The sequence below is a fragment of the Pongo pygmaeus genome, chromosome 19, assembly GCF_028885625.2.
Source record: "Pongo pygmaeus isolate AG05252 chromosome 19, NHGRI_mPonPyg2-v2.0_pri, whole genome shotgun sequence".
NCBI classification, from domain to species: domain Eukaryota; kingdom Metazoa; phylum Chordata; class Mammalia; order Primates; family Hominidae; genus Pongo; species Pongo pygmaeus.
The window spans coordinates 4974570-5001553 of record NC_072392.2 but is presented as its reverse complement, the minus strand read 5'-3'; the positions used below and the strand labels follow the sequence as shown (position 1 = coordinate 5001553).

Here is a 26984-nt window from a genome sequence, read left to right as displayed (position 1 = left end):
GGTGGCGGCGGCAGGAGGCAGGCACACAGGAAAAGGGCTGGAGAGGAGAGGGGCCCCAAGTTGTGTAGGGCTGCTGGGGTTCACACGCTTCCCTGGGCTTTCATCACCACGGGCCACCTGCCAGCTCCCAAGTGGCTGGGGACCCCCTCCCCACCCATCATCAGGAATTTGCCTCATTTCTCCAAATCCTCGTGCTGGGTGCCGTGAGTGTGCATGTGCGTGTGCGTGCCACTGCTCTCAGGCCCGTCACCTGTGATTCGGGCGGGCCCTCCAAGCTATGCTTTCCTATGACCTAATATGGAGGAGAAGGCAGGACTTCACCGTCCCCAGGCCCTCCCAGGTAGCCACCACCCCAGCCCGGCCCACCTCAACCCTGTCTGGTGGGGAAATGGGTTGCAGTGTCAGGTGACCCCCCCCCAAAGTTGCTGTCTTTCACCCCACACTGCTCCACCCACGGTGCTGGCCCAGGGCTGGGTGCTGAAGAGAAAGAGGGGACCGAGAGCCTATCTTACCTTGGAAACTGAGCCCAAACCCACCAGGCCCACTTCACAGCACAGAAATGCCATCAAGCCTCAGAGACCAACCCACATCGCAGATAAAGAAATTGGGGCTCCAGAGGGGTGCAGTGGCCACACTGGCCCCTTCTGCAGAGCCTGACACTCAGGAATGCACTCTAGGGGCTACAGTTCCATCCAGTCAGCTTCTCACCCTGCCCCATCCCTAGAAGACCTTGCTAACCCAGTCTCCTCGTGTAAACCTTTCCCCAGGTTTACACTCCAGGCTGGGGTGGGCAAACAGGGGCTCAGCCATAAGATGGGGAAATGGTGGGCTGTGCTAAGAGAGGATCTAAACCAACTGAGAGGGGGATGCCCCTTCCACTCCTCTCAGCCTTCTGTACCCCAAGAGACCTCAGGGTCAGGTGAGGGGCATTTATCTCAGGTCTCAGCCCACAGGAAACCTAAAGGACATTGCCCAAGAAGAGGGTCTTACAGAGACCCCAGCCAGCCCCCTCTCCACTCCAGGTTCCCCAAGATGTGGCTCCTCTGGTGGGCCATGTGCCCCACCCCACAGCCCCACCCTGCCCTGCCCACCACCCCAAGCCCGGTCCTGGGTCCCAGGGTCCTGCCAGGCCCGCTGGGTGGAAAGTGGTCATGTTTCAGACTGCCGCTGGCTTCCACTTCCCAGACAGGCCCGGATAGCCCCGCCAGCAGCCGAGAGAGATTCCTCAATAGCCCAGTGGCTGCCAAGCCACCAAAGCAAACAGGACGCGCCCCCCCAAGCATACACGCACAGCGGTCACCCCGCCCCACACACACCCCGAGCTGGACAGAGCCGGTCTGGTTTCCTGGGCTGGCTGCGTCGCTGCCACCCCCCTCACTCATCAATGCCCTGGACCACTCCTTCAGGAGCCCCTCCCCACCGAGCCCCTCTCCTTCTGCTCTTGAACCCGCCCTGGGCTGACGCAGGGAGTGCTCCCCAACAGGCGCGGTCCTTGGAAAGTCTGTGTGGCCCTCCCAGGGACCAGCCACAGGTGACAGGGACTCAGGGGCTGATTCTTAGAAACTTTTCCCAATACAAGGGACTGTCCCATCCCTCCACCCTTAATCCTTCCGCCTCTTCCCCTGTCATCTTTCCAGGAGACCCAGGCCTGGATGGAGTGGGCAGAACAGATTGGCAGGTGACAAGCCGATACCCAAACACTCAATAAACTCTCCACCTCCCCCAGTCCTTCAGCCCACACTGCCCCAAACCAATGACCAGACCAGATCACACGAGGCATTGAACTTGGAGCAATCAGAACCAAGCTTCCAAGATACAGCGGTTGAGTACAGCCATGATAAAAGGCAGGCGAAGGCCCATTCCGCCATTTTTTCTTCGTGGAGGCTGGGCTCCCGTGCTGCTCTGCGCTGTGGGCGTCATGGACCGGAAGCGTGTGCGGCGCGCCTGCCATCAGGGAAGGGTGTCCCAGGTGCAGACGAAGCTTCCTTCAGATGTTCCTGGAGGACTCTCGGCTCGCAAGCGCTTCTCCATTCTCCGAACGTCTCGGGCCTGGTGAGTCTGGATGTGAGCGCATCCCACGGGGCCCAAGGCACAGAGAGAGAGAGAGGAACGGGGTGGAGGGAGGGAAGCGTGTGCAGGGGCCAGGAGCGCCAGGCTGCTCAGGCTTCCCGGTCCCTGCAGCCCGCCAGGAGCTGTGGCCCCCTGTGGTCCTGCCTTCTGGGTCCTTGAGGGCCTCCTGTCATCTGGAACTGGAAATAAGTTAGTGAAGCGACGTTTTGTGAATATTTATTGGCCTTTGCGTCTTTGTCTTCATTTTCAGTGCTGGCTTTTCTGTTGGGTCATTTGTGTTCTTACGTTGATTTCAAGAATTTAAAAAGGTATTCTATAAATTAATCCTTTATGTGTTCATTTCTAGTGCAGATAGATAGTTGTTTCTTAGTCTGGTCATTGTACCGTAATTTTATTTCACATTTCTTTCTTGCTGGTAAATAAGAATCTAATTGGTTTTATAGATTGATTTTGTATCTTGTTACCTGGTTTAATTCACGTATTCATTGGCATCATTTTTGGATTGTGGTGGGTTTTTCATGTACTTATGTACATGCAGTTGTGTACTTATGTACTTAAATACTTAACGTACTTAAATACTTACGTACTTAGTGTCAGCCATGTATAATAACAGCTATATTGCTTAAATGTTTGTTCTTACACCTTTATTTTTCTTTATTTTCTTCTTTTGTTGTCCCGATCACACCTCCTGAACACGGTGTGTCTGGTTCTGATTCCAGGGAAAAGGTTTCAGTGATCCTGTATTCCTTATGTAGTTTATTATAATTTCATTTTAGACAAACTTAATGAGATTAAGGAAGCTGCCTTCTTTTACATATGCTGAGTTATTTATGACTAATTGTAGAATTTAAATAAATGCTTTTTTTACATATACTGTAAATAATCATATGTTTTTCTCCTATTTTTCTGAAAATAGGATATTTTACATGAACTATTTTTGGATGTTAACCAATCCTGCATTTTTTAGCATATCCCACTTGGTATCCATGTGTTACATTTCCATATGTGGTTTAATTCATATGATATGATTTTTTTTAGAATATTTGTATTTCTGTTCATGAAAGAGAGGGCCTATAATTTTTTTTTCTAATGTCCTGTTCCGATTGTGGTGTCAACGTAATGCTGGCTTCACAAAAAAAAAAAAAAAAACCGAAAAATATTTCCTATATTTCTTCTCTTTGAAAGAGTCTGAGAAATTTAGGTGTTTTCTTCCTTAAATATTTGGAATATTTCTTTAGGTATGGAATTCTCCTTGTGGAACAGTATTTTTGTTGGCTGGTTTGACTTCTAATAATTCAAATCCTTTGGTATTTGTAGGAGTTTTCTTGCTTTATGTTATTTCTGTGTCCATTTTAGTAAGTTTGTTTTTATTTTTATTTTTTGGGGGACACAGTCTCACTCTGTCTCCCAGGCTAGAGTGCAGTGGCGCGATCTTGGCTCACTGCAACTTCCGCCTCCCAGACTCAAGCAATTCTCCAGCCTCAGCCTCCTGAGTAGCTGGAATTACAGCTGCGTGCCACCACACCCGGCTAATTTTTGTGTTTCTAGTAGACACGGGGTTTCACTATCTTGGCCAGGCTGGTCTTGAACCCCTGACCTCATGATCCACCTACCTCAGCCTCCCAAAGTGCTGGGATTACAGGTGTGAGCCACAGTGCCTGGCTGTATTTTTTAGTAGAGACGGGTTTTCGGCATGTTGGCCAGGCTGGTCTCGAACTCCTGGCCTCAGGCGATCCACTTGCCTCGACCTCCCAAAGTGCTGGGATTACAGGCGTGAGACACCATGTCCGGCCTAGTAAGTTTATTTTTCAGTGTGATGTTATTTGAATCTCTGTTGTCAAACTTGTCCTAAGTTTTTCACAGAACCCTCCTAGTGTCTTAATACACTGCTCTATGGAGCAGGCTTCTGTTTTGATTCCTGATACTGGTTTTTTGTGTCTTTTCTCTTTGCCTCAGTTGGTTTCACTAGTGGTTTCTTAAGTGTTATTAATATTTATAAACCAACTTTTTTTTTTTTTTTTTTTTTGAGACGGAGACTCACTCTGTTGCCCATGCTGGAGTGCAGTGGTGTGATCTCAGCTCACTGCAAGCTCTGCCTCCCTGGTTCAGGCCATTCTCCTGCCTCAGCCTCCCGAGTAGCTGGTACTACAGGTGCCCGCCACCCCACCTGGCTAATTTTTTGTATTTTTTAGTACAGACAGGGTTTCACTGTGTTAGCCAGGATGGTCTTGATCTCCTGACCTTGTGATCCGCCCGCCTCGGCCTCTCAAAGTGCTGGGATTACAGGTGTGAGCCACTGTGCCCGACCCTATAAACCAGCTTTTATCCTTGATTTGTTTCTGTTGCATTTTTTTCCTATTTCATTGATATCTGCTCTTTATTACTTTAATTCTGCATTCTTTCATTTTGATCGTTTTTAATTCTTGAGAAGGGAGTTTATGTGATTGTCAATCTTTTTTTCTATTCTAACACATTCCTTTAAGGCTGTAAATTTCTCTCTAAGCAGGGATTTATCTGACAGCCCACATTTTCCGTCAGGTGTTTCCAAACCCTGTATCTGCAGCCACGTTGACCTCCCAATGTCTCCACCCTGTATCGCCTACAGCCATGCCAGGCCTTGTGTGTCTCCATCCTTGTGCAACAGAGACCCTGTCTCTGTTTAAAAAAAAAAAAAAGAAAGAAACCTAAAAACAGACTGGCACTTAAAAGAGTTGTGCTTCATTTTTTGACTTTCTGTATTAATTTTCTGTTTGTTCCTTAAACAAGCTGCCACTGCTGCTGATTCAACATGTTTCATTTTATTCTTTTTCTTTTTCTTTTTTTTTTTTTGAGACAGAGTTTCACTCTTGTTGCCCAGGCTGGAGTGCAATGGCGTGATCTCAGCTCACTGCAACCTCTGCCTCCCGGGTTCAAGCAATTCTCCTGCCTCAGCCTCCCAAGCAGCTGGGATTACAGGCATGCACCATCATGCCTGGCTAATTTTGTATTTTTAGTAGAGACGGGGTTTCTCCATGGTGGTCAGGCTGGTATCGAACTCTCAACCTTAGGTGATCTGCCTGCCTTGGCCTTCCAAAGTGCTGGGATTACAGGTGTAAGCCACTGGGCCTGGCCCATTTTATACATTTTTAATGTGTATTCTTGTTTTTGGAAAATGTGATCAGAGGACTATTAAACTCTTTTAGCATCAGTATAGCAATGAGGTAAGAAAACAAACAACAAAACAAACAAAAAATCCCTCTTTGTAAAATAGGATTGAATATCGTTGGATTGAGCACTTACCAAGCAACTGTGCCAGGCATTTGTGTCCTTCATTTAATTCTTACAAGCCTGAGTGTTCAGTATTTTAATTTTATAGGTGAACAAATAGAAGCTGAGGGTGGAGGACCTACAGCTGTCACCTTCATCTCTTCTCAACACTGCCAACTGTCTCCTTGAATCTCCCAGACAGACAACAAGGGACATCTCTGGTTTCTCAGTGCCCCCTAGAAACCTAGGATCATTTCAAGGCGTTATGCAAATGAGACACTTTCCTTGTCTTCACCTCATCTCCTGATCTGCACAAAAATGACTGTAGGACCCACTGTAGGTACCAATGTAGGCACCAATCCTCAGTTTACCACCTGCTCTCTACTTGCTTCCCTGCCATAACTTTCTAAAAGGGATGTGAGCCATGTTTAAAGTCACCTGGTCACTGGAGGGATCTTGTTCTACCCTCTACATCAGTGGTTGCCACCTTTTTTGGCACCAGGGACTGGTGTTGTGGAACACAATTTTTCCACGGACTGGGGGGATGGGGGGAGTGGTTTCAGGATAAAACTGTTCCACCTCAAATCATTAGGCATTAGATTCTCATAAGGAGCACACAACCTAGATTGCTAGCATGCGCAGTTCACAATAGGGTTCTTTCTCCTGTGAGAATGGTGTGTCACTGCTGATCTAACAGGAGGCAGAGCTCAGGCGGTAATGGGAGCAAGGGGGAGCGGCTATAAATACAGCTTGCCGCTCACCTCCTGCTGTGCAGCCAGGTTCCTAACAGACCATGGACGGTACTGGTCTGTAGCCCAGGAGTTGGGGAATCCTGCTCTACAGAGTTTCCAACCTCAGAGATGAAGCATCCCCTGTGTAAGTCAGAAAGAAATTATTCAAGTAGGAGAATTAAAACAGGATCACAGAGAGGGAGGCTGAAGAATTTGACTTTCTGTGTTTACTTGTATGAGGAAAAACAGCACATAGAGGCATCCACAGTATTTAATTTGTTTGGATAATAGTTACAGATAAACAGGTACACCTCATATACAATTAGCAATACTTTTTATACAGTTCATATTTCAGTACATCAACACTATTTTATTTACACTCTATTTATGTACATTAACATCTTTCTAAAGCCAGTGCATCGTCAACAAGTTTTATACAGTAATTTACAAGGTGAATGTAATTAATAGTTAATTTAATAAATTTTCTGCTAGTTCATGAATTAAAAAAATTAATTACAACCAGTATAACAAACACAGATCAAACAACATTAGTAGATTGTGCTACCTGCTTAAATAAAACATCTGTAAAGAAATAATTTAAAATCTTCTGCTTTTTAATGGGACATGTCCAGGTAGGAATGGACAGATTTTATGTACTGAAAATCTTGAAACTATAAAGTATGCATTTTTTCTGACTTTATTACATTAGACAATTTAGGCCATTCCTACTTACTTGCAATTATATTTTTTCTGAAAAGGATTTCAATTTAGGTAGCCATTTAAGATAACCTTTCCAAATGCTCTGGGAACTAGATATTAATAGTTACTGGCCTCAGATATCAGAACACAAATGCTTAGTTACATTGGTAATTACTACCTATGAGGAAGAAAGGGTAGTGGAATCTGACAATTAATGAGAATCAACTTGCAGGGTCTAAATGAATAAACAAAGACCAAAAATAAGGTGAAACATTTCCTTCAAGTATATATTTAAAAGCTACACAAAAAAAATGCTACCTGAAATGAATAATATTTATACTTTTGTTCCAGTCTTGAATAATTAGAGGAAAAAAATGAAGTAAGCAAAGAAACATAACTTTCAATGACTACTGTAAAATTTTAAAAAAGACAAATATCAAAATAAAAAAATTAGTAAACATGCAAACAAAGCAAAACTAAAGTTGACTTCCTAAAACCACCAATTTCATTAAATATACTTATGAACTCCTAATGTCTGGGATGTGTTTTGTTTGTAATTTGTAGCCTTAGAGCCATCAAATACACACAAGTTCATTTGCATGTGTTCTCTCTTTTTTAAAGTGCAAAACAAACACGGAAAAGAATAACCACTAATTGTGAAACATGATCTAGCTCCGATGCCGCTTACCTTCCCAGAAGCTCTTGTTGCAACATGTGCATGTGAAGATGGTGCAAATATTGGCAACTGCTCCCCTTCTCTCAGCATGGGCGGGGCCGGGGGTGCAGAATACATTTCTGAGGATACTTGAAGTATCCTGAATGTAAGATGGCTCCACTGGGAGGGCCCTGGTAGCTGGATTTCCCAGGATGCTTTTTTTTCTACTGGGTCTCCCTCTGAGTGGAAGGCACATAGCTCTTAAGAGAGCCTCCCTTTCAGACTGACCACTCTATGCCCCTGCCACCAATGACTGGTTATCTCAAACGTAAACACAACAGCAAAAACAAAAAGCAAGAAAGACAAAGAAAGGGTATGGAAACAGTTTAAAAAATAAATTCAAAAATCCTCGTCCATGCTGTAAGAATCATTTGCACACCTTCATGATCTTGCTTTCTCCATCTTGTCAATGTAATGGAATAAACCTTCAGGAAAAAGGAGGTAGCGTATCATGTTGTCCCTAGACAACATTATAATTGTTTGTTTTTTACTTTGACTCCAAGGAAATCTTTAATATTTGTTATGATTATTGGTAAACTCTATACTCACTACATATTTGTTCATATCTGGACAAGCACAATTGAATTCTTATTTGGTCCCAGGTGGCTGGTGCCAAACCTTTTGTTTACAGGCTAATGGTGGGATCTGCCTGAAAGTTCTCTATCGGACAACTTGTATGAGACTTCAAAATAAAATTATTACTACTCTTAAAGTTAACTATTTTAATTAGAATTTGTATTCTAACAGGATAAAATAACTACATTTAGCTTGTCTTTCAGTGACACTTTTGCCAAGTATCAGCTACAAGGAGTCATCTCCCTCACCGCCAAGCTGTCTAGCAGCCAGAGTGGTAGCTTCACTGTAACATACAGTACTTTTTGTAATCAGACTCAAAGTCTTCGTCCATACTGCTTGTGTCTGCCATCTTTTTGCCATCAATGTTTGGCAGAAATTGTGCATAGTCTATCCCCTGCTGCTCATAGAAAAGAATGTAGGCAGAGTCGGTGTCAATTTCATCAGGGTGAAGTTCCTGAAAGGGCAAGAAAAACCTTTAACAAAAAGCCACCACTATTATGGCTCTAAATCCTTGCCAGGAAAGGGAAGACCACCCCTCTGTAATTACTAAACCTGATTGCTTTCAGTAAGCTCACTAGTTTGGCTGTCTCACACCTGCCCCTTTAAAATGAGCCCCATTATTTCCAATGTTTGCTTTGGGGAAAATATTTTGACCATAGACAAGTCAAAACAGAATGACCTAAAACCCCATCAAATTCTATTTATTTATTTTGTATTTATTTATTTATTTTGTTGAGATGGAGTCTCGCTCTGTCACCAGGCTGGTGTGCACTGGTGCGATCTCAGCTCACTGCAACCTCTGCCTCCTGGGTTCAAGCGATTCTCCTGCCTCAGCCTCCCGAGTAGCTGGGACTACAGGCATGTGCCACCATGCCTGGCTAATTTTTTGTAGTTTTAGTAGAGACGGGGTTTCACCATATTAGCCAGATGGTCTCTATCTCCTGACCTCATGATCCGCCTGCCTTGGCCCCCCAAAGTGCTGGGATTACAGGTGTGAGCCACTGCGCTTGGCCCAACCCTATCAAATTCTAACAGTCTAGAAGATAGGAGCTTTTTGCATTAACTAACTCCTTTTTTTTTTTTTTTTTTTTTTGAGACAGAGTCTTGCTCTGTTGCCTAGGCTGGAGTGCAGTGGTGCAGTCTTGGCTCACTGCAACCTCCACCTCCCAGGTTCAAGCCATTCTGCCTCAGCCTCCCGAGTAGCTGGGATTACAGGCATGCGCCAACATGCCCAACTAATTTTTGTATTTTTAGTAGAGATGGGGTTTCACCATGTTGGCCAGTCTGGTCTCGAACTCCTGACATCAAGTGATCCACCTCCTAAGCCTGCCTCAGCCTCCCAAAGTGCTGGGATTGCAGGCATGAGCCACTGCGCCCGGTCAACTAACTCTTTATTTTTCTTCACTACTCATGTTTTCATTCCCTGCTCTGCATATCACTTTTGTTCCTTTAATACTGACAGCATCTGTATATTGATTCTAACAGAAATATTTATTTCCTATTCAAGAGATAGTCCATTATTTCAACAAATGTTCCCCAGTTCTGTTGATATTCTGTTTCTAACTTTCATTCAAAGATTGAGAATGTTTACCTCACAGCTGCTGTCATTGTAACAGTACCACTTGCAGTTTGGGTTTTTGGCATAAGTGACGTAATGGCCCCCACTCAGAATTCCTGAATGGCACTGTAAGAGATAAGAGAGTGGAGGTATGTTAGTAGTTAACCGTACTATGGCCAGAGTATAGCACTAGGATCTGAGCAGGAGAACACTGATCATGTAAATGATCAGTAGGTGAGAAAATATTTTAGAACCCTCTAACTTTCTCTAAAACCAAAATAAGCAAAAAGCAAAATATAAAAGTCATAAGCTTCAAGTCTTGTGTGGATAAACAATCATTTTATAATTGTAATTACTATTATTATTATTATTATTATTTTGAGACGGGCTTGCTCTATCACCCAGGCTGGGGTGCAGTCGAGTGATCACACCTCTCTAAAGACTTGACCTCCTGGGCTCAGGTGATCCTCCTGCCTCAGCCTTCCAGGTAGCTGGGACCACAGGCAATGCCACCATACCTCGCTCCATTTTAAAATTATTTGTAGAGATGGGGCCCAGGCTGGTCTCAAACTCCTGGGCTCAAGTGATCCTCCTGCCTCAGCCTTCTAAAGTGCTGGGATTACAGGTGTGAGCCACCACACCTGGGCAGGCCCAGATTTCTGTGTTAACTTTGTCTATCACTAAGCTCAATGCTAGGAAATAAGCAGGACCTGAAAAATACTTGCTGATGAATACATGAAGACAAGTGAACAAAACACAGTCCACTCTCTGAAAACCGTATAATAAACCACTTACCGAAGTTGCATATAGATTATAAATAGGCTTAATATGAGTGTCTTCTCTTTGGTCATCAGTGCTGTCTTCTTCACTGTCATTTCCAAGCTGACCATTGCTGTAGCCATTGCCACAGCCATTGCCACATGCTTCATGCTCATAAAGGAATCCATTGGCCAAAGCAACCTCGTGGTCCTGAGGAGTGACCAGCTCTGGTTGGCTGCCCCCCAGCATATGCCCTCGGCTCAAGGCGTCAGCCAGCTCACAGATCTGCCCAGCCCCATTCTCTTTGCTGGCATCCAAGTTCTTCTTACTACTTGACAGTTTATTTTTGCTGCCAATCTGGGGCAGCCGGAGCCTCCCTTTGCTCCTCCCCAAAGTCCGTGGGCTGCTATTAGGACTGCTGTTTTTGCTGGAGGGACAGCTGGTTCTACTTTTTCTTGATGAAGAAGGAGAACCTGTGAACAGGACAGAAGAAAAGATTCACAAATCCAAATGCCACAAAGTAAGCCAGCCCCAAATGCTAACTCTGAGGTTAGCTTCACAACTGTACACACAAAGGTAAAGACAGGGGAGTCGTGACTGGCTACCCTTTAGTTCCTATTATGTGGCCAGTAAGTTACATTTTTGTCTTCTTCAATGCCAAGTCCCTATAAGCAACAATGTCCTGAAAATGTAAAGTACATTATAGGGACTCAGAAAATAGCAGAAAGATGATTTATGTCAGATTCAGTTGAAAAAAATCTAACTATTAGAGTAAGGAGTTTTCCAAATACATATTCCTCTCCTTTGTAAAATTAGACAAAAAATGTGACCACCATTTACTGAGTACTTCCTATTGTTAGGCATGGTACTGGGAATTTCTTGCTGTCCATTGTTACCTCTATGTCTCACAAAAATCCTGTAAGGCTTTTAACTTTTTGGTTATAGCCTCTTACCCGTACCCCCTTTTATACCTTTAAAAATTATTGAGAACCTTTAGAACTTTTATGTGAATTTTATCTATCAGTATTTCCTGTATTAGAAATTAAAACTGAGGAATGAAAAAGTATAATACATTAGCACAGACGTCACTGTCAAAGTGACGATATTATTCCATGTCATGTTGTCTCTTACACCATTGTACATCTGTGAGAGAATAAAAGTGAAAAGGCACATATTGTCTTAGTATTTTTATGAAAATAGTTTTGGGCCAGGCATAGTGGCTCACACCTGTAATCCCAGCACTTTAGGAGGCCGAAGCAGGAGGTTCACTTGGGTGCAGGAGTTCGAGCCCAGCCTGGGAAACATGGCGAAGCACCATCTCTACAAAAAATACAAAAATTAGCCAGGTGCAGTGGTGCGTGCCTGTAGTCGCAGCTACTCAGGAGGCTGAGGTGAGAGGATTGATTGACCCCAGGAGTTCGAGGCTGCAGTGAGCTGTGATCTGTGTTGCACCACTGCACTCCAGCCTGAGTGACAGAGTGAGACCCTGTCTCAAAAAAATAAAAAATAAAATAAATTAAAAAAAGAGTTTTGATCCTCTAGACCCCCTGAAAGATGGGGAAACTCAGAACTTTCAATATAAGGGGACAAGACAGCAGCTACCATTCCTGTTTACCATACATCAGGCACTGTGTGAAGTGCTTTACTCTCCATATGTCAAACTCTCAACTCTGTAAACCTGGCATTATCTCCATTTTACAGATGAGAAAATATATTCAGGGAGGCTGAATCTCTTGCTAAAACTTACATAGCTCAAATACAGATAGGTCTGATTCCAGATAGGTTCCTTCCACCCAACCAACCTGATGTTCCAGAACAGAAGACAGAGAAACATATGTAGCCTACAGGAGTCCCAAGAAAGCAACTGCATAAGGCCCCCAGGCCTCACCTTTTGGGCTGCTGCTGATGTTAGCGCTGAGTGAGGATGGGCTTTTGCTCAGGAGCATGTCCTCTTCCCCAGCTGAACTCTGCGCATCCACTTTCTTCACCTCTCTTGCCAGAATCCTGGGCTTGGAGAGCTCATCCCCCTGGGGTGTGAGTGGTTTATGCTGGCAGAGAGCCGGGTCTCGTGGTACCAAAAAAGCACTCGGATCAAAACTTTCCCGAGGAAATTTGACAATTTTCTGTGATTTTATCCACTGATCATTTACAAATTGAAATCGCTTAAGGTGAATAATCTGGAGAAGTAAAGGTAGAAAACATCGCATTAAAGGGTTCTGAAGATACAACATTTACATGGAAAAAACAAGTCAAATACATGTGAATGTTTGGGAATATATAACAGAACATTTACTCTTCATTATTTTTTAAAGACTTCAAAAATATGGTTTCATAAAGGCCTCTACACAGGCCCCAGTGCACTGGTGTGCTTGTGCACACACACTCAACTCAGCAGTGTGGCACAGCCACGTGACTGCACAGTGGGTATTGCCTCCAGGCTCAGTTGCTCTTCTAGAGTCCACAAAGGGCTAGCCTAAGCTTCCTCTCTCCACAGAGCCAGAAGTTCACCCTCTCCTGAAGTTCATATTCACCACGTTGTACCCCTTGCGGCAGTTCTCACATCGCACTGAATTGCAGTTACTGGGCTACATGACTGCTCTGCTTGTTTTATTTGATGATTATATGAAAATATATACTTGTTAAAATTCATCAAACTGGATATTAAAAATCTATGCTTTTAATTGTATGTTAATTATACCTCAATTTTTTTAAAAAAGGTCTCCCCCTCGGCCAGGTGTGGTGGCTCACACCTGTAATCCCCACACTTTGGGAGGCCGAGGCGGGTGAATCATGAGGTCAGGTAATCGAGACCATCCTGGCTAACACAGTGAATCCTCGTCTCTACTAAAAAAAATAAATAAATAAAAAACACACAAAAAATTAGCCAGGCATGGTGGTAGGCACCTGTAGTCCCAGCTACTCGGGAGGCTAAGGCGGGAGAATGGTGTGAACCCGGGAGGTGGGGCTTGCAGTGAACTGAGATCTCGCCACTGTGCTCCAGCCTGGGCGACAGAGCGAGACTCCATCTCAAAAAAAAAAAAAAAGTCTCCCCTGCTTCCCCAGCCACCTTGTCCCCAAGCCTGCCCCTTCCCTCTAGTTCCTACCTGTGGAGCTAGCTAACAACCAGTGTTATTAATTTCTTGTGCATCATTCCCTGGGAAGCTGTTCTGGTCTAAGAAAAACCTACATTCAGCTTCACAGAGTAGTGTGACAGAGACATGAATAGAATAAGAAAATACGGCTGGGCACGGTGGCTCATGCCTGTAATTCCAGCACTTTGGGAGGCCAAGGTGGGCGGATCACCTGAGGTCAGGAATTCGAGACCAGCCTGGCCAACATGGTGAAACCCCATCTCTACTAAAAGTACAAAAATTAGCCGGGTGGTAGTGGTGCATGCCTGTGATCTCAGCTACTCAGGAGACTGAGGCAAGAGAATCACTTGAGCCCGAGAGGTGGAGGTTGCGATGAACTGAGATTACAACACTGCACTACAGCCTGGGTGACACAGTGAGACCCTGTCTCAAAAAAAAAAAAATACATATAAATATCTGATTAAAATTGCCAGTACCTTACAGTTACACTGATCTTAATGAATAGGAAGATTTGTCACTTCAAACTCTCCTGACAAACAAAAGGACAGTCTCCTAATCCATGAAGGGAGAAGGCAGAAGTAAATTAAATCTAAAAGAACACACAGGCCCTAGTGCAGTGGTGTGCTTGTGCACACACACTCAACTCAGCCGTGTGCCACAGCCACATGACTACGTGCAGTGGGTGTTGGGGGCTCCGGGCTCAGTTGCTCTTCTAGAGTCCACAAAGGGCTAGCCTAAGCTTCCTCTCTCCACAGAGCCAGAAGTTCACCCTCTCCTGAAGTTCAAATTCACCACGTTGTACCCCTTGTGGCAGTTCTCACATCGCACTGAATTGCAGTTACTGGTCTACATGATTGATCTCTTCTTCTAGGTTATGAGCTCTTTAGGAAAAGGAACTACCAAATATTTGTAGAAAGATTTATCTCTGTATTCAACATAAAAACCTTGTACAGAAAGTGTTTTAAACACTGCTGCAGGAAAAGTCTTATTCTCAAAAATAACAAAACCTCCTGTTTGTTCATGTCTTCTTTCTTTTATGTTAGATTCCTGCTCTCTCAGAGGCAGGACTGTAACATACCAGGAAGGGTGGAAGCCTCCAGAGATCCAGCTTCTTTGTTGCTAAGCAGTGGGTCTTACACTTGGAACAGTAGCACATCTCATTTTCCCCTAGCTCTTCCTCACTGGTGAAAGCACGGAGACAGCTGTCCAGGTTGATGGGCTCAGCTTGCGCTCGCCGACTCTGCTCCACACTCTCATGCTCATCTACAACCTGTAGGTAGAGGGGACAGGAGGAAAGGGGTGTGTGGGAAGGCATTTAAACTGGTGATCTAGCTATGCATCAACCGCTCAGTCACTCACCCTTATTTTACTCTTTATAAGGAAAAAGAAAATACAACTGGCTGGGTATGGTGGCTCAGGCCTGTAATCCCAGCACTTTAGGAGGACGAGGTGGGGGGAATCGCTTGAGTCCAGGAGTTCGAAACCAGCCTGGCCAACAGAGTGAGACCCTGTCTCTGTAAAAGAAAAATCTAAAAATTAGCTGGGCGTTGTGGCGCATGTCTGTAGTCCCAGCTACTCAGGAGGATTGCTTGAGCCTGGGAGGTAGAGGTTGCTACCAGAGCTGTGATTACGCCACTGCACTCCAGCCCGGATGACAGAGAGAGACCCTGTCTCAAAAAAAAAGGGAAAAGAAAACACAACCCAAACTAGAGTCTGAGCAAATACAGCACCTACACATTTAGTCACAAATGTTACATCAGTAACATTCTGGATAAAATTTCTATTTATATGACCATAACTTTTCTTGAAAATTTTTTGAATGCTTCAAAATGACAAAAACAAAAAGAATTGCATTTATTTAACAATTTTGGAATCCTATAAGGGATTACATGTGAGCTGGCCCTCAAGCCAGGGGTGCTGATAGTAAGCCATTTATTTTTAATCAGAAAGCCAGAGCATTATTAGTATGCTGCAGAGTTTACAGAGGCTAGGAGAAATAACATGAAACACAGAAACCAGAGCTGGATGAAATAAGGGCACAGAAAAGCTCACCATGAGAAGACAGCACAGCAGAGCATGATACACTACAGGGTACAACCTATTTGCATCTGATCCCATGTAACACAGAGTTATCAGAATACCAAGTCTATAATTATCTGTCTCCTCTCTCATGGGGCCTTTTTATCTGAGATGGCAACAAAAGGAAGAACAAGCTCAAGAGTGTGCTGCTTTTGTTGAGAAGGCCCCTAATACCCATCCAAACCTTTGGGGTCTGTTAATCAGCATGTTAGGCTGTGGAGCAAGAAGGAGTTAAGTACAAGAAAGGAGAGAGAGCAAAGAATGGGCGGGGTGCAGGGATGTATGTTGGGGGTGGTGTAGAATGAAGAAGAAGGAGAGAAGGAAGGATCTAGAGTGCAGCAGAAAATAAAGAATTTTTCCCTCTCCATGACTGGCTGCTACCTGACAAACAATCAAGAACCATAGAACTGGGATCCTTCTGTTTGTCCCTCTAATGTATGGGAAGGTGGGTGAAGCATCAGGGTTATGAATGCTACCATAAGACTTCACACAGTATATATTTGTGTCCCAAAGCAAAGCCCGGACCACAAGGCCCACACTGACTGCCTCTCTATGGCAAACGTCACATATGTCCATCACCCACCCTATTTATTGCTCCTCCCTTCCAGAGGTGAACTTCCTCCATGAATTTCCCTTCCTGAAACTCATGAAGGGAACCTTAGGCTGCCTGGAATACAAATTGGCACAGCTCGAGACATTCAGCTTAGCATGGGTTTTCAGGTGAGACTTTTTCCCTATATGAGAGTCACAAGGCTGTCAAATGCTGTTATAAACCAGCGAGGTTGGGTTTGATCATGCAGTTAAGGTTCTAGCACTGCATAACTATCCAGGCTAAAGAGCTCATTTAAAAAGGGGAACTTAGAGGAAAATTCTTTTTTTAGAAAAGGAAATCTGGCTTGCACTTGGGTTATAGACTTCCTTTTTGAGTACAAATTCTGTAGTAACAAGATATTAACTGTCATCATCTTTTGAACTGGTCACTCAAGGAAAAAACTGACATGCTTCAAAAGGAAACATGCTGTATCGTAGTTGTTGGAATGAGTAGAAAAAGGGGTGTACATATACGATAGTGTTTCCTTTCTCATAGCCAGTTAAATATTATCTCTATTATCTCTACCAGGAATACTTTATGGCCAACCACAAATTAGAGTAACCTAGTAAAGAATGTTGATTTTTATTGACTATATTTTCTGTGGAACACAGGCTACAGTGCTAGAGGAACACAGGGAGGAAAGAAGGCTGATAAAAAACATTTGTGGACTCTACTGACAATAATTTCTATTTATCAGTAAAATTTCCCGAAGTGATAAAGATTCCCTTTACCTCTTGGGATCTATGCTTAGATCTTCTACTATTGTTTAAATAGTCTATAAATTACTTATAGGCACCCTCTTCTTTTTCAGAGTTGCTTTAAAGCTCATCCTTAACACAAAACACAGGAAATGAAGTAATAGTTTTCATATAAGACTGTTAAAAAAAAGAGGCCTAAGAATTTGTCTAGTTTAATTTTCTTTTTTTCTTTTTCTTTTTTTTTTTTTTTTTTGAGACAGGGTCTTGCTTTGTTACCCAGGCTGGAGTGCACTGGCGAGATCACAGCTCACTGCAGCCTTGATCTCTTGGGCTCAAGGAATCCTGCAACCTCAGCCTCCCAGAAAGCTAGGACTATAGGTGCACACCACCACACCTGGCTAATTTTTGCATTTTTTGTAAAGACAGGGTGACATCGTATTGCTCAGGCTGGCATCTAGTTTAATTTTCTACTGAGGAATCTGAGGTCCAAACAGGAGAGAAATGTAAAGGATAAGAGTGATTGTCCCTCTATTTTTTTCTGATTACTAGGTATAATATTCATGTGGAAATTTTGGAAAGCAGAGAAAAATGTAAAAAGGCAGGGAATCATTTTATATTCTTAATACAAAGGCAACCACTGTCAAAATATTGGCAGATTTTCTTCTGTCCTTTTTCCTAAATAGTATTTTTTCAATATTGAAAGTATTATTTCCAGTATATGCAACTTTATGTCTTGTTTTTTAAAAAATGTTCACCTATCATAAGCATGTTCCCATAAATGTTAGCAAAAACTCCTGGTAATCATTTTCAACAACTGCATTATATTTTATCCAATGAATACACCATGCTTTATTTAACCATTCCTCTAATGTGAGACAAATATAAGTTGTTAATAACTTTTTACTCTCCTAAAAAATGCTATGATGATATTTGCCTGCAAATTATGGAGTAATTACAGAGTATTCTCCCCTCAGATAAATTCCTAAAAGGGAAATCACTGGAATAAAAAATATAAAGCATATGGGCAATAATCCCAATTTAAACCACGGTATCTCTTTTGTCTACATGACTTTCTAAGCACATGCAGAAACCCTACATGTAGTGGAGCCCAGATTAGGCATATGGCCCCACTCCCTAGCAAGGCATCAACAGCCCTTGGTTTCCATGGTATCCTAAGTGCATCACTGAAAGTGGAAGTAGGGTAAGATTTAACAGGTCACGTAGGCCGTTTCCTATAAGCAGGATGTCCTAAAGAGCTTTTCAGATTGCACACTGGATTTGTTAAAAAGGGGAAGAGATTTATAGAGCCAAATAATTTATCATCATTGATAGTAATGTCTTGTCAGAATAATGCCCTGTCAGATTTTGTGCTGACAAAGATTTATGAATCTATCAACTGGTGAAATTTTCCCTCCTTGCTAGTGAGCATGATCTAGAACATTAGTTTCTCTTCAGCTTTCTTTAGCTTTAGCCTAGTGATCTTTCATTTGACAAGTATTCACAAATTATACTTATTCCTGGCTAGAAAGGGCTCCCAGGAGCCTCGGTATGTGGGGCATATTTTGGGATCTAAATAGGAAACTAGGTCTAGAATTGGTAGTTTCCCCAGTCCTCCATAGCATAACAAGACAGAAAATTCAGTTACCGTTACTAACTTATCCAAAGGGAATGCTTTAAAAACTAGTAAAGGAAATTTCCGACTATCAAGAGCCATAAAAATGCAAAAACCACTACAATTCTTCATGTGACTTAAGGAACTCCTTTGACTCTGTTGCTTTTACTCTCTATCAGATTCTTAATGTCTTTACCTTTCAAATAATATTTGGTTGATTAAAAACTGCCTGAGGCAAACATTTTTAGGTATGGAGTTAAAATTATTTCTGAAGCAACATTTTCAAAATTTAAAAATTGCTCTGGCCAGACAGCGACAATAGAAGAATGTGAAGTGTGAAGAGTGGCCATTGAGATGTGCTCTTAGGTACCCAAAATTGAAACATTTCAATCCTTTCTCTAACTTTTCTGATCACTATGCCTATTAAAGGTAGCAGCTATAGATAGCCCTGGGACACATTTGACCTAAGTAACTGTGGTTACCAAATGCTGCAACTTCAATAATATTTAACAGAGAGATGCTTATTGATATGTCATAGCCAGACACAGTTTTGTTTCAAGGTTTACTTATTAATATTTTTGAAATTTAATGCCTGCTATAGTTTGGATATGGTTTATTTGTCTCCACCAAAATGCATGTTGAAATTTGATTCCCAATGTGGCGTTGTTAGGAGGTGGGGCCTAGTAGGTGGTGTTTGGGTCATAGGGGTGAAACTCTCATAAATGGTTGGTGCCATTCTTGCAGTAGTGAGCTCTCTTCTGAGAACTTAGTTTCCAAGAGAGCGGGCTGTTAGAAAGTGAGGATCTGCCTCCTCTTTGGTCCTCCCTCTTGCCTGTGTTCTCCTTTGCTCTTCTCTGCCATGTTATGATGCAGCACAGAAGCCTTTGCCAGAAGCCAGGACCACGTCCTTGAACCTCCCAGGCTGCGGAACAGTAAGCTAAGTAAACCTCCTTTCTTTATAAGTTACCAGCCTCACGTACTCTGTTATAGCAACACAAAATGGACAAAGACAATGCCCCAATACAATGAACTCCAGAAGCTGGAAAATGAAAAAGCTCAAGCAAACATGTCAATATATTAGGTGCCATAGAGGATGCCAATTAAGGTTTTTCTGGTTGTTTTTAAATTGTCTCAAACAGAAATGGCCTAAGAGTTACACTGGGGGAAATTTCCCATATAAAAACCACCATTTTATGGTAGCCCTAAACACTTACCCTTTCCTGGGACATTTGATAGCGGAGGTGAAGGGCTGTGGGGTCCCAATCCACAGCAATATAGGCATTTCCAATGAAAGCTCTGTCTTCCCCACAATCAATTTTACAGCCTCTGCAAAATCTAAAAAGGGGGGGAAAGATCCACAAAGGAAGAAATAATTATGAAGGAATTTAAATTTTCTTAATAAAAAATATTCTCCCTTCCTACTTTTCTGCTTTCCTCTTGGGCCTCACAATTTGTCATGGGCTTCTAACTTCAGACTCTGATAAATGTAGGGATACTTATTAATAATTATTATCATTTCAGGGAATCATGCTTTTCACTTTTCAAGTCTTTATTTTTACAAAGTACTTGATAACCATCTGTTAATCACAGGAAGATGGGAACTTTATGGCAAATAAATGACATGGGAATTGGCTGTTTGAGATACTACAGCACGCAAGAAATTCCAAATTCAGTTATTTAATGCTCTGAGGTAGGACAGTTTATCTGGTATAACACCTAGCTCCATGTTTGTAAAATGGCAGATTAAATAAATGCATATAAAAGTTTACAGAGGCCGGGCATGGTGGCTCATGCCTGTAATCCCAGCACTTTGGGAGGCCGAGGTGGGTGGATCACCTGAGGTCAGGAGTTCCAGACCAGTCTGACCAACATGGTGAAACCCTGTCTCTACCAAAACTACAAAAATTAGTGAGGCACGGTGGCGGGCACCTATAATCCCAGCTACTTGGGAGGCTGAGGTGGGAGAATTGCTTGAACCTGGGAGGCAGAGGTTGCAGTGAGCTGAGGTCACACCACTGCACTCCAGCCTGGGCAACAGAGTAAGACTATGTTTCAAAAAAAAAAAAAAAGTTTATAGAGTTGCAGGGGTGGGGTGGGAGATGGGGTAGGGGAGGAGGATATAATAAAGTCATGGTTCCAATGCATACTTTATTAATATTATTATTATTTTTCTTGAGATGGAGCCTTACTCTGTTGCCCGGGCTGGAGTGCAGTGGCACGATCTGGGCTCACTGCAAGCTCCGCCTCCTGGGTTCAAGCAATTCTCCAGCCTCAGCCTTCCAAGTAGCTGGGACTACAGGTGCCTGCCACCATGCCTGGCTAATTTTTTGTATTTTTAGTAGAGACGGGGTTTCACCGTGTTAGCCAGGATGGTCTTGATCTCCTGACCTCATGATCTGCCCGCCTCTGCCTCCCAAAGTGCTGGGATTACATGCGTGAGCCACCACGCCCGACCAATGCCTACTTTAGACTCAGTTTGCTAAGTCTATTGCAGTTCTCTAAAGGTGGACTTCAGTATCATTAGGCACTTTCCCTGCTGTAACAACAATGACCAATCAATCTCTGTAACTCTTTAAAAACCAAGAACAGATTTCCAGCAAGGTCTAGTAAAGACTATGGTCTACTGTGCTCAGAACTGGCAAACTTATTTATATTTAAGGAGAGGCTTGGCGTGGTGGCTCACACCTATAATCCCAGCACTTTGAGAGGCTGAGGTGGGTGGATCACCTGAGGTCAGGAGTTCGAGACCCCTCTAACATGGCAAAACCCCATTTCTACTAAAAATGCAAAAATTAGCTGGGTACAGTGGTGTGCACCCATAGTCCCAGCTACTTGGGAGGCTGAGGCAGAAGAATTGCTTGAACCTGGGAGGCAGAGGTTGCAGTGAGCCAAGATTGAGCCACTGCACCCCAGCCTGGGCGACACAGCGAGACTCCATCCCAAAACAAAACAAAAAAGGAGAGGTGAAGTTATAGAGTAATAAATGTTTATCACAAGCTATGAATTTGGTATGGACTGTAGTTTATAAAACCAGCTAAGTCTCAAAAGCAAAACTTATCTATTGACCTCAAAAGGAAGTGAAAAACTTTTTGAGACAGAGTTTCGCTCTTGTTGCCCAGGCTGGAGTGCAATGGCGCAACCTTGGATCACTGCAACCTCCGACTCCTGGGTTCAAGAGATTCTCCTGCCTCAGTCTCCCAAGTAGCTGGCATTACAGGCACGCACCACCAAGCCCCGCTAATTTTTGTATTTTTAGTAGAGATGCGGTTTTACCAGGTTAGGCTGGTCTCAAACTCCTGATCTCAGGTGATCCACCCACCTCGGCTTCCCAAAGTGATGGGATTACAGGCGTGAGCCACCATGCCCAGCCACAATTCTTAAGTTTCTCATTATTCACTATTTACTTCTGAAAATTGGAAATCTTAGGAAAATTGTATAATATCTAAAGCTGAAATTCTACTAAAGTAATTCTTCTGCAGGTCACTTTACCTATACTGTGGGCACCAAGCACAGGAGTTCCCATCTTTCTGCACAACTCGTAGAGTAAATGGATATTGATAGCCCATACAGTCATCACTGAAACAGAAGAGAACAAAAAGAGTGTAAGAAGCATTTCTGGTTCGAGGTCCAACTCCTTTTCGTCTTCTCTTGAAGTAATCCTAGGAAGGGGCATTTGCCACAGCAGTATGCTCACGTTGACAGCTCAATGTTACTTATCCTAATCCATTAGCTGCAGCCCCGTACCAGATACACTCTGGCTTCCCATCCTCTATCTGGGCTTACAGAAGGGTAGACATACGACTGCCAGTTGTCTCTAAGGGAGCCATGTGGCCCACGAAAATTTTACAAGATAAGCTAATCATGAAATTAAATACCAGTTATCCTTCAGCCTTAATTCTATCAGAGGATTTAATTCACATTAAACTAAAATAATTAGATCTTTCCATGACAAGAACAGTGACGCATTGCAGAAGGCTGTATATTTAGAAGTCTTCTTTAATCAGAATCGCTGATGTGGTACATGCTAAGTACTGCCTTAACTACTCAGAGTTATAAGCTACATACCATTTTTGGAGTAACTTCTTTTTTTTTATTATACTTTAAGTTTTAGAGTACATGTGCACAACGTGCAGGTTAGTTACATATGTATACATGTGCCATGTTGGTGTGCTGCACCCATCTCACACCAGTTAGAATGGCGATCATTAAAAAGTCAGGAAACAACAGGTGCTGGAGAGGATGTGGAGAAATAGGAACAGTTTTACACTGTTGGTGGGACTGTAAACTAGTTCAACCATTGTGGAAGTCAGTGTGGTGATTCCTCAGGGATCTAGAACTAGAAATACCATTTGACCCAGCAATCACATTACTGGGTATATACCCAAAGGATTATAAATCATGCTTCTATAAAGACACATGCACATGTATGTTTATTGCGGCACTATTCACAATAGCAAAGACTTGGAACCAAGCCAAATGTCCAACAACCATAGACTGGATTAAGAAAATGTGGCACATATACACCATGGAGTAACTTCTTTTAACTGCCAATGATTATGTCAAGATGGCCCTGTGAATTTTCCAACTTCTAAAAGAATTTACTCATCCTTGCCCTAACAAGGAGCAGTGCAACAATTTATACATATTATCGAAATATAAGCTGTACGCCTTAGATGTATATACAATTCCTACTTGTCAATTATAGTTCAATAAAGCTGGGGGTGGGGGAGAAGGAAGCAATGCAAGGAATATAACATAAGAGTGGCATACTTTACAGCTCATCTGGCAACTGATAGTGGTTATTACATGGGCTATTGAAGGTAATGAAACCATGATAAAGAGTCACTGTAAGGGCAAAAGTGAGAATCACATCTGGCATAGGAGTTCCCATCTTTCTGCATAACTGATCCAGTGAATGATCATTGATAGCCTGTACTGTCTAGTACCATGTCCAACTCAGGCCAGCAATAAGTGAGGAATCAAAAGAAAGATAACGGGATAAAACAATCAAGTAGCACTCTCATAGAAAACTGTGCAGCACTTCTCTTCTGAAAATTTCTTTTACCTTTTTGCTCTAACTGAACAAAGCCTGGCTTTCTTGAGAATCCTGCTACCCCTGCAGATGTTTTCCTTTTTTTTTTTTTTTGAGACAGGGTATCACTCTGTTGCCCAGGCTGGAGTGCAATGGCATGATTATGGCTCACAGCAGCCTCCACCTTTCTGGGCTCAGGTGATCCTCCCACATCAGCCTCCCAAGTAGCTAGGATTACAGGCACGCACCACCATACCTGGCTGATGTTTACATTTTTTGTAAAGACAGCATTTTGCCATGTTGTCCAGCCTGGTCTTGAACTCCTGGGCTCAAGTGATCCTCCTGCCTCAGCCTCCTAAAGTGCTGGGATTACAGGCTTGAGTCACCACACCCTACCCTCTGCACTTTTTATTCTCATACATTCCAGAACCTGGAGGTAAAATAGATCTCTTCCTTATTCCTATGCCACTTGTACATGACTTCTTCCTTCCTTTTCTAAAACATTCCAGCTTCTTGGTAGCATGTGCTACTGAATTATGCCACCTGCTATTCCTCCTTGGAAGGTACATATCTTCTTTACTCACTAAAGATTGCAGAGCCCAGTTCACTGTGTTTTTTCTCCACCACTTCTCCTGTTATTATTCTTGGTGACATCAACATCAATGCAATTAATACAACAGTAACTTGGTCTTCTCTCTTCCAACAATAACTTCCTCCACCCCATATGTAAACACTCTCCAAATGTCATATTCTAGACCTTGTGAATACAAACTTTTCTACCTCCAAAATCTCAATTCCCAGTATCCTACTTTGCAACCACAACCTCCTATCTTTTTGGGTTACTTACTTATTCAAACATCCCTATTCTAATGATTCTTTCACCCAAGAGAAACCTCCAATCGCTGCCCTGAAATCCTCACTTGCCTCTTTACCCACTGTCCCTGAAAATAATCACTCTTCTACATAGACCCTTAATTCCAGGATTTTGTCCATTTAATCTAAAATTTCAAATTTATTGACATAAACACTCAAGAAGACAAGAACTATGCAATGAACACCCCATGTATTCATTACCCAACTATAAAAATCATCAACTCCAGGCCACTCTTATTTCATCCATAACTTTACCAAGTACCACTAGAATCAGGTGAAGCTACCATGCCTGGCTATCTTTTTTAATGTCCAAAGGACCATTCTCTCTTTAACCCACTCCAATCTCTACTCCTTTATCTATACTAAAATAGCTTTCACAAAGATCACCAAAGACCATTTTATCAAATCCAGTGGGCAATTCCCAGTCCTCTGTAGCATTTGAAACAACTATCACTCCTTTCTTGAAATACTTCCTTCACTTAACTCCTGGTTTTCTTCTTACATTACGGGCTGCTCCTTCTCAATCTCTCTCTCTCTCTTTTGAGACAGAGTCTTGCTCTGTCACCCAGGCTGGAGTACAGTGGTGTGATCTCACTCAGCTCACTGCAACTTCCACCTCCAGGGTTGAAGCAATTCTCATGCCTCAGCCACCCAAGTAGCTGGGATTACAGGCACATACCACCATGCCTGGCTAATTTTTGCATTTTTAGTAGAGACGGGGTTTTGCCATGTTGGGCAGGTTGGTCTTGAATTCCTGGCCTCAAGTGATCCTCCCACCTCGGCCTCCCGAAGTGCTGGGATTACAGGCATGAGCCACTGCACCCAGCCTCGATCTATTTTGATGCTTCTTTTTCCCTTTTCAATCTCTAAATGTCGGAATGCATATGAACTCAGTTCAGAGTTCATGTATAGATCATGGGAATCTTCTCTATTTAAATCTCACTCTCTAAATGTTAATCATCTGGTCTCAGGGCTTTAAATACCATCTATTTGTTGATGACGTCTATATTTATATCTCCAGCAGAGGACATTCAAGTGAATTTCCCACTTGAATATATAATAGACTTCTTGAATTTAACTTGATTCCTGTCTTTTCTTGCCAAAATCTGCTCCTTCTCCAGTTTTCCTTTTTCCATTAAATGGTACCACCATTCACAAACAATTGTTCAGGGTAAAAAGCCAGCCTGGGCTGGATGCAGTGGCTCACGCCTGTAATCCCTCCACTTTGGGAGGCTGAGGTGGTATCCTGAGGTCAGGAGATTGAAACCATCCTGGCCAACATGGTGAAACCCTGTCTCTACTAAAAATACAAAAATTAGCCGAGTGTGGTGGCGTGCACCTGTACTCCCAGCTACTCGGGAGGCTGAGGCAGAAGAATTGCTTGAACCTGGGAGGCAGAAGTGCAGTGAGCGGAGATCATGCCACTGCACTCCAGCCAGGCGACAGAGCAAGACTCCACCCCCCTACCAAACAAAAAGAAGTCAGCCTGGATTCCTCTTTCCCTATACTCCACATCCAATTCATTAGCAAGTCCTGGGAAAAGCCCTCATCTAGAAGCTCTTTAATTCAATTACTTCACTTCAAATTTAATCTTGTCCAACTTTCATCTTTACTAAACACAACATTCATTAACTAAACTGCTTATCTATTCTTTGCAGTTTTCCTTTAGGATTTATTTAAATCTTAAAATAAATACTTTAATTATTTATTTAAATAACTTATTTTGGCCAGGCGTGATGGCTCATGCCTGTAATCCCAGCACTTTGGGAGGCTGAGGCGGGCAGATCACTTGAGGTCAGGAGTTTGAGACCAGCCTGGCCAACCTGGTGAAACCCTGCCTGTACTAAAAATACAAAAATTAGCTGGGTGTGGTTGCGAGCATCTGTAATCCCAGCTACTCGGGTGTCTGAGGCATGAGAATCACTTGAACCTGGAGGCGGAGTTTGCAGTGAACCAAAATCACACCACTGCATTCCAGCCTGGGTGACAAATTAAGAATATGTCTCAAAAAAAAAAAAAAAAAGATGTATTTATCCTAAGCCCTACCCTAATCATCAAAAGACCCCATATCATAACAAATAAGTAAAGAATTTTTTTTAGTTACCATAAAACAGAACTCTCATTTGTATCATGATGGCAAGAAAATGATCTACAGGCTGGGTGCGGTGGCTCACGCCTGTAATCCCAGCACTTTGGGAGGCTGAGGCAGGTGGATCACCTGAGGCTGGGAATTTGAGACCGGCCTGACCAACATGGAGAAACCCCATCTCTACCAAAAAAACAAAATTAGCCAGGCATGGTGGTGCATGCCTGTAATCCCAGCTACTCAGGAGGCTGAGGCAGGAGAATCATTTGAACCCGGGAGACGGAGGTTGCAGTGAGCCAGGATCGTGCCATTGCACTCCAACCTGGGCAACAAGAGCAAAACTCTGTCATAAAGAAAAGAGAAAAAAAAGAAAATGATCTACAATTTTATTGAGACCAAAATAAGACATCATCACAATCCCAAAAATTATTCAGAGTAAATGCATTTACTAATCAAATAGAACAGTGGTAGGAAAAAGGGAAAGAAAACAGAAAATGTTAATTATTTTTATCTAGATTTATGAAATTACTTCACGTTAAAATGACATGGTAAGGGAAAAAGAAAAA

The 26984-nt window shown here is 42.9% G+C and overlaps 1 protein-coding gene across 3 annotated transcripts in view; it reads right to left on the bottom strand.

Annotated features, from left to right (window-relative positions):
* Positions 1-6247: 6247 nt before the first annotated feature.
* The window catches only part of USP6 (ubiquitin specific peptidase 6), a 47624-nt gene continuing 26887 nt past the window's right edge, over positions 6248-26984 (bottom strand). Inside the window, exons 26-33 of one of the 3 annotated variants that reach the window (XM_054459435.2) lie at positions 21917-22003; positions 19642-19762; positions 14525-14716; positions 12243-12531; positions 10391-10827; positions 9629-9721; positions 8286-8491; positions 6260-7886 (exon numbers count right to left, since the gene is read on the bottom strand). In XM_054459435.2, coding sequence (XP_054315410.2) covers positions 8318-8491; positions 9629-9721; positions 10391-10827; positions 12243-12531; positions 14525-14716; positions 19642-19762; positions 21917-22003 — 1393 coding nt within the window. In that variant the 3' untranslated portion in view covers positions 6260-7886; positions 8286-8317. Of the gene's footprint in view, positions 8492-9628; positions 9722-10390; positions 10828-12242; positions 12532-14524; positions 14717-19641; positions 19763-21916; positions 22004-26984 lie in introns of all 3 variants that reach the window. The other 2 variants (XM_054459433.2, XM_054459434.2) reach the window with 2 other exon arrangements.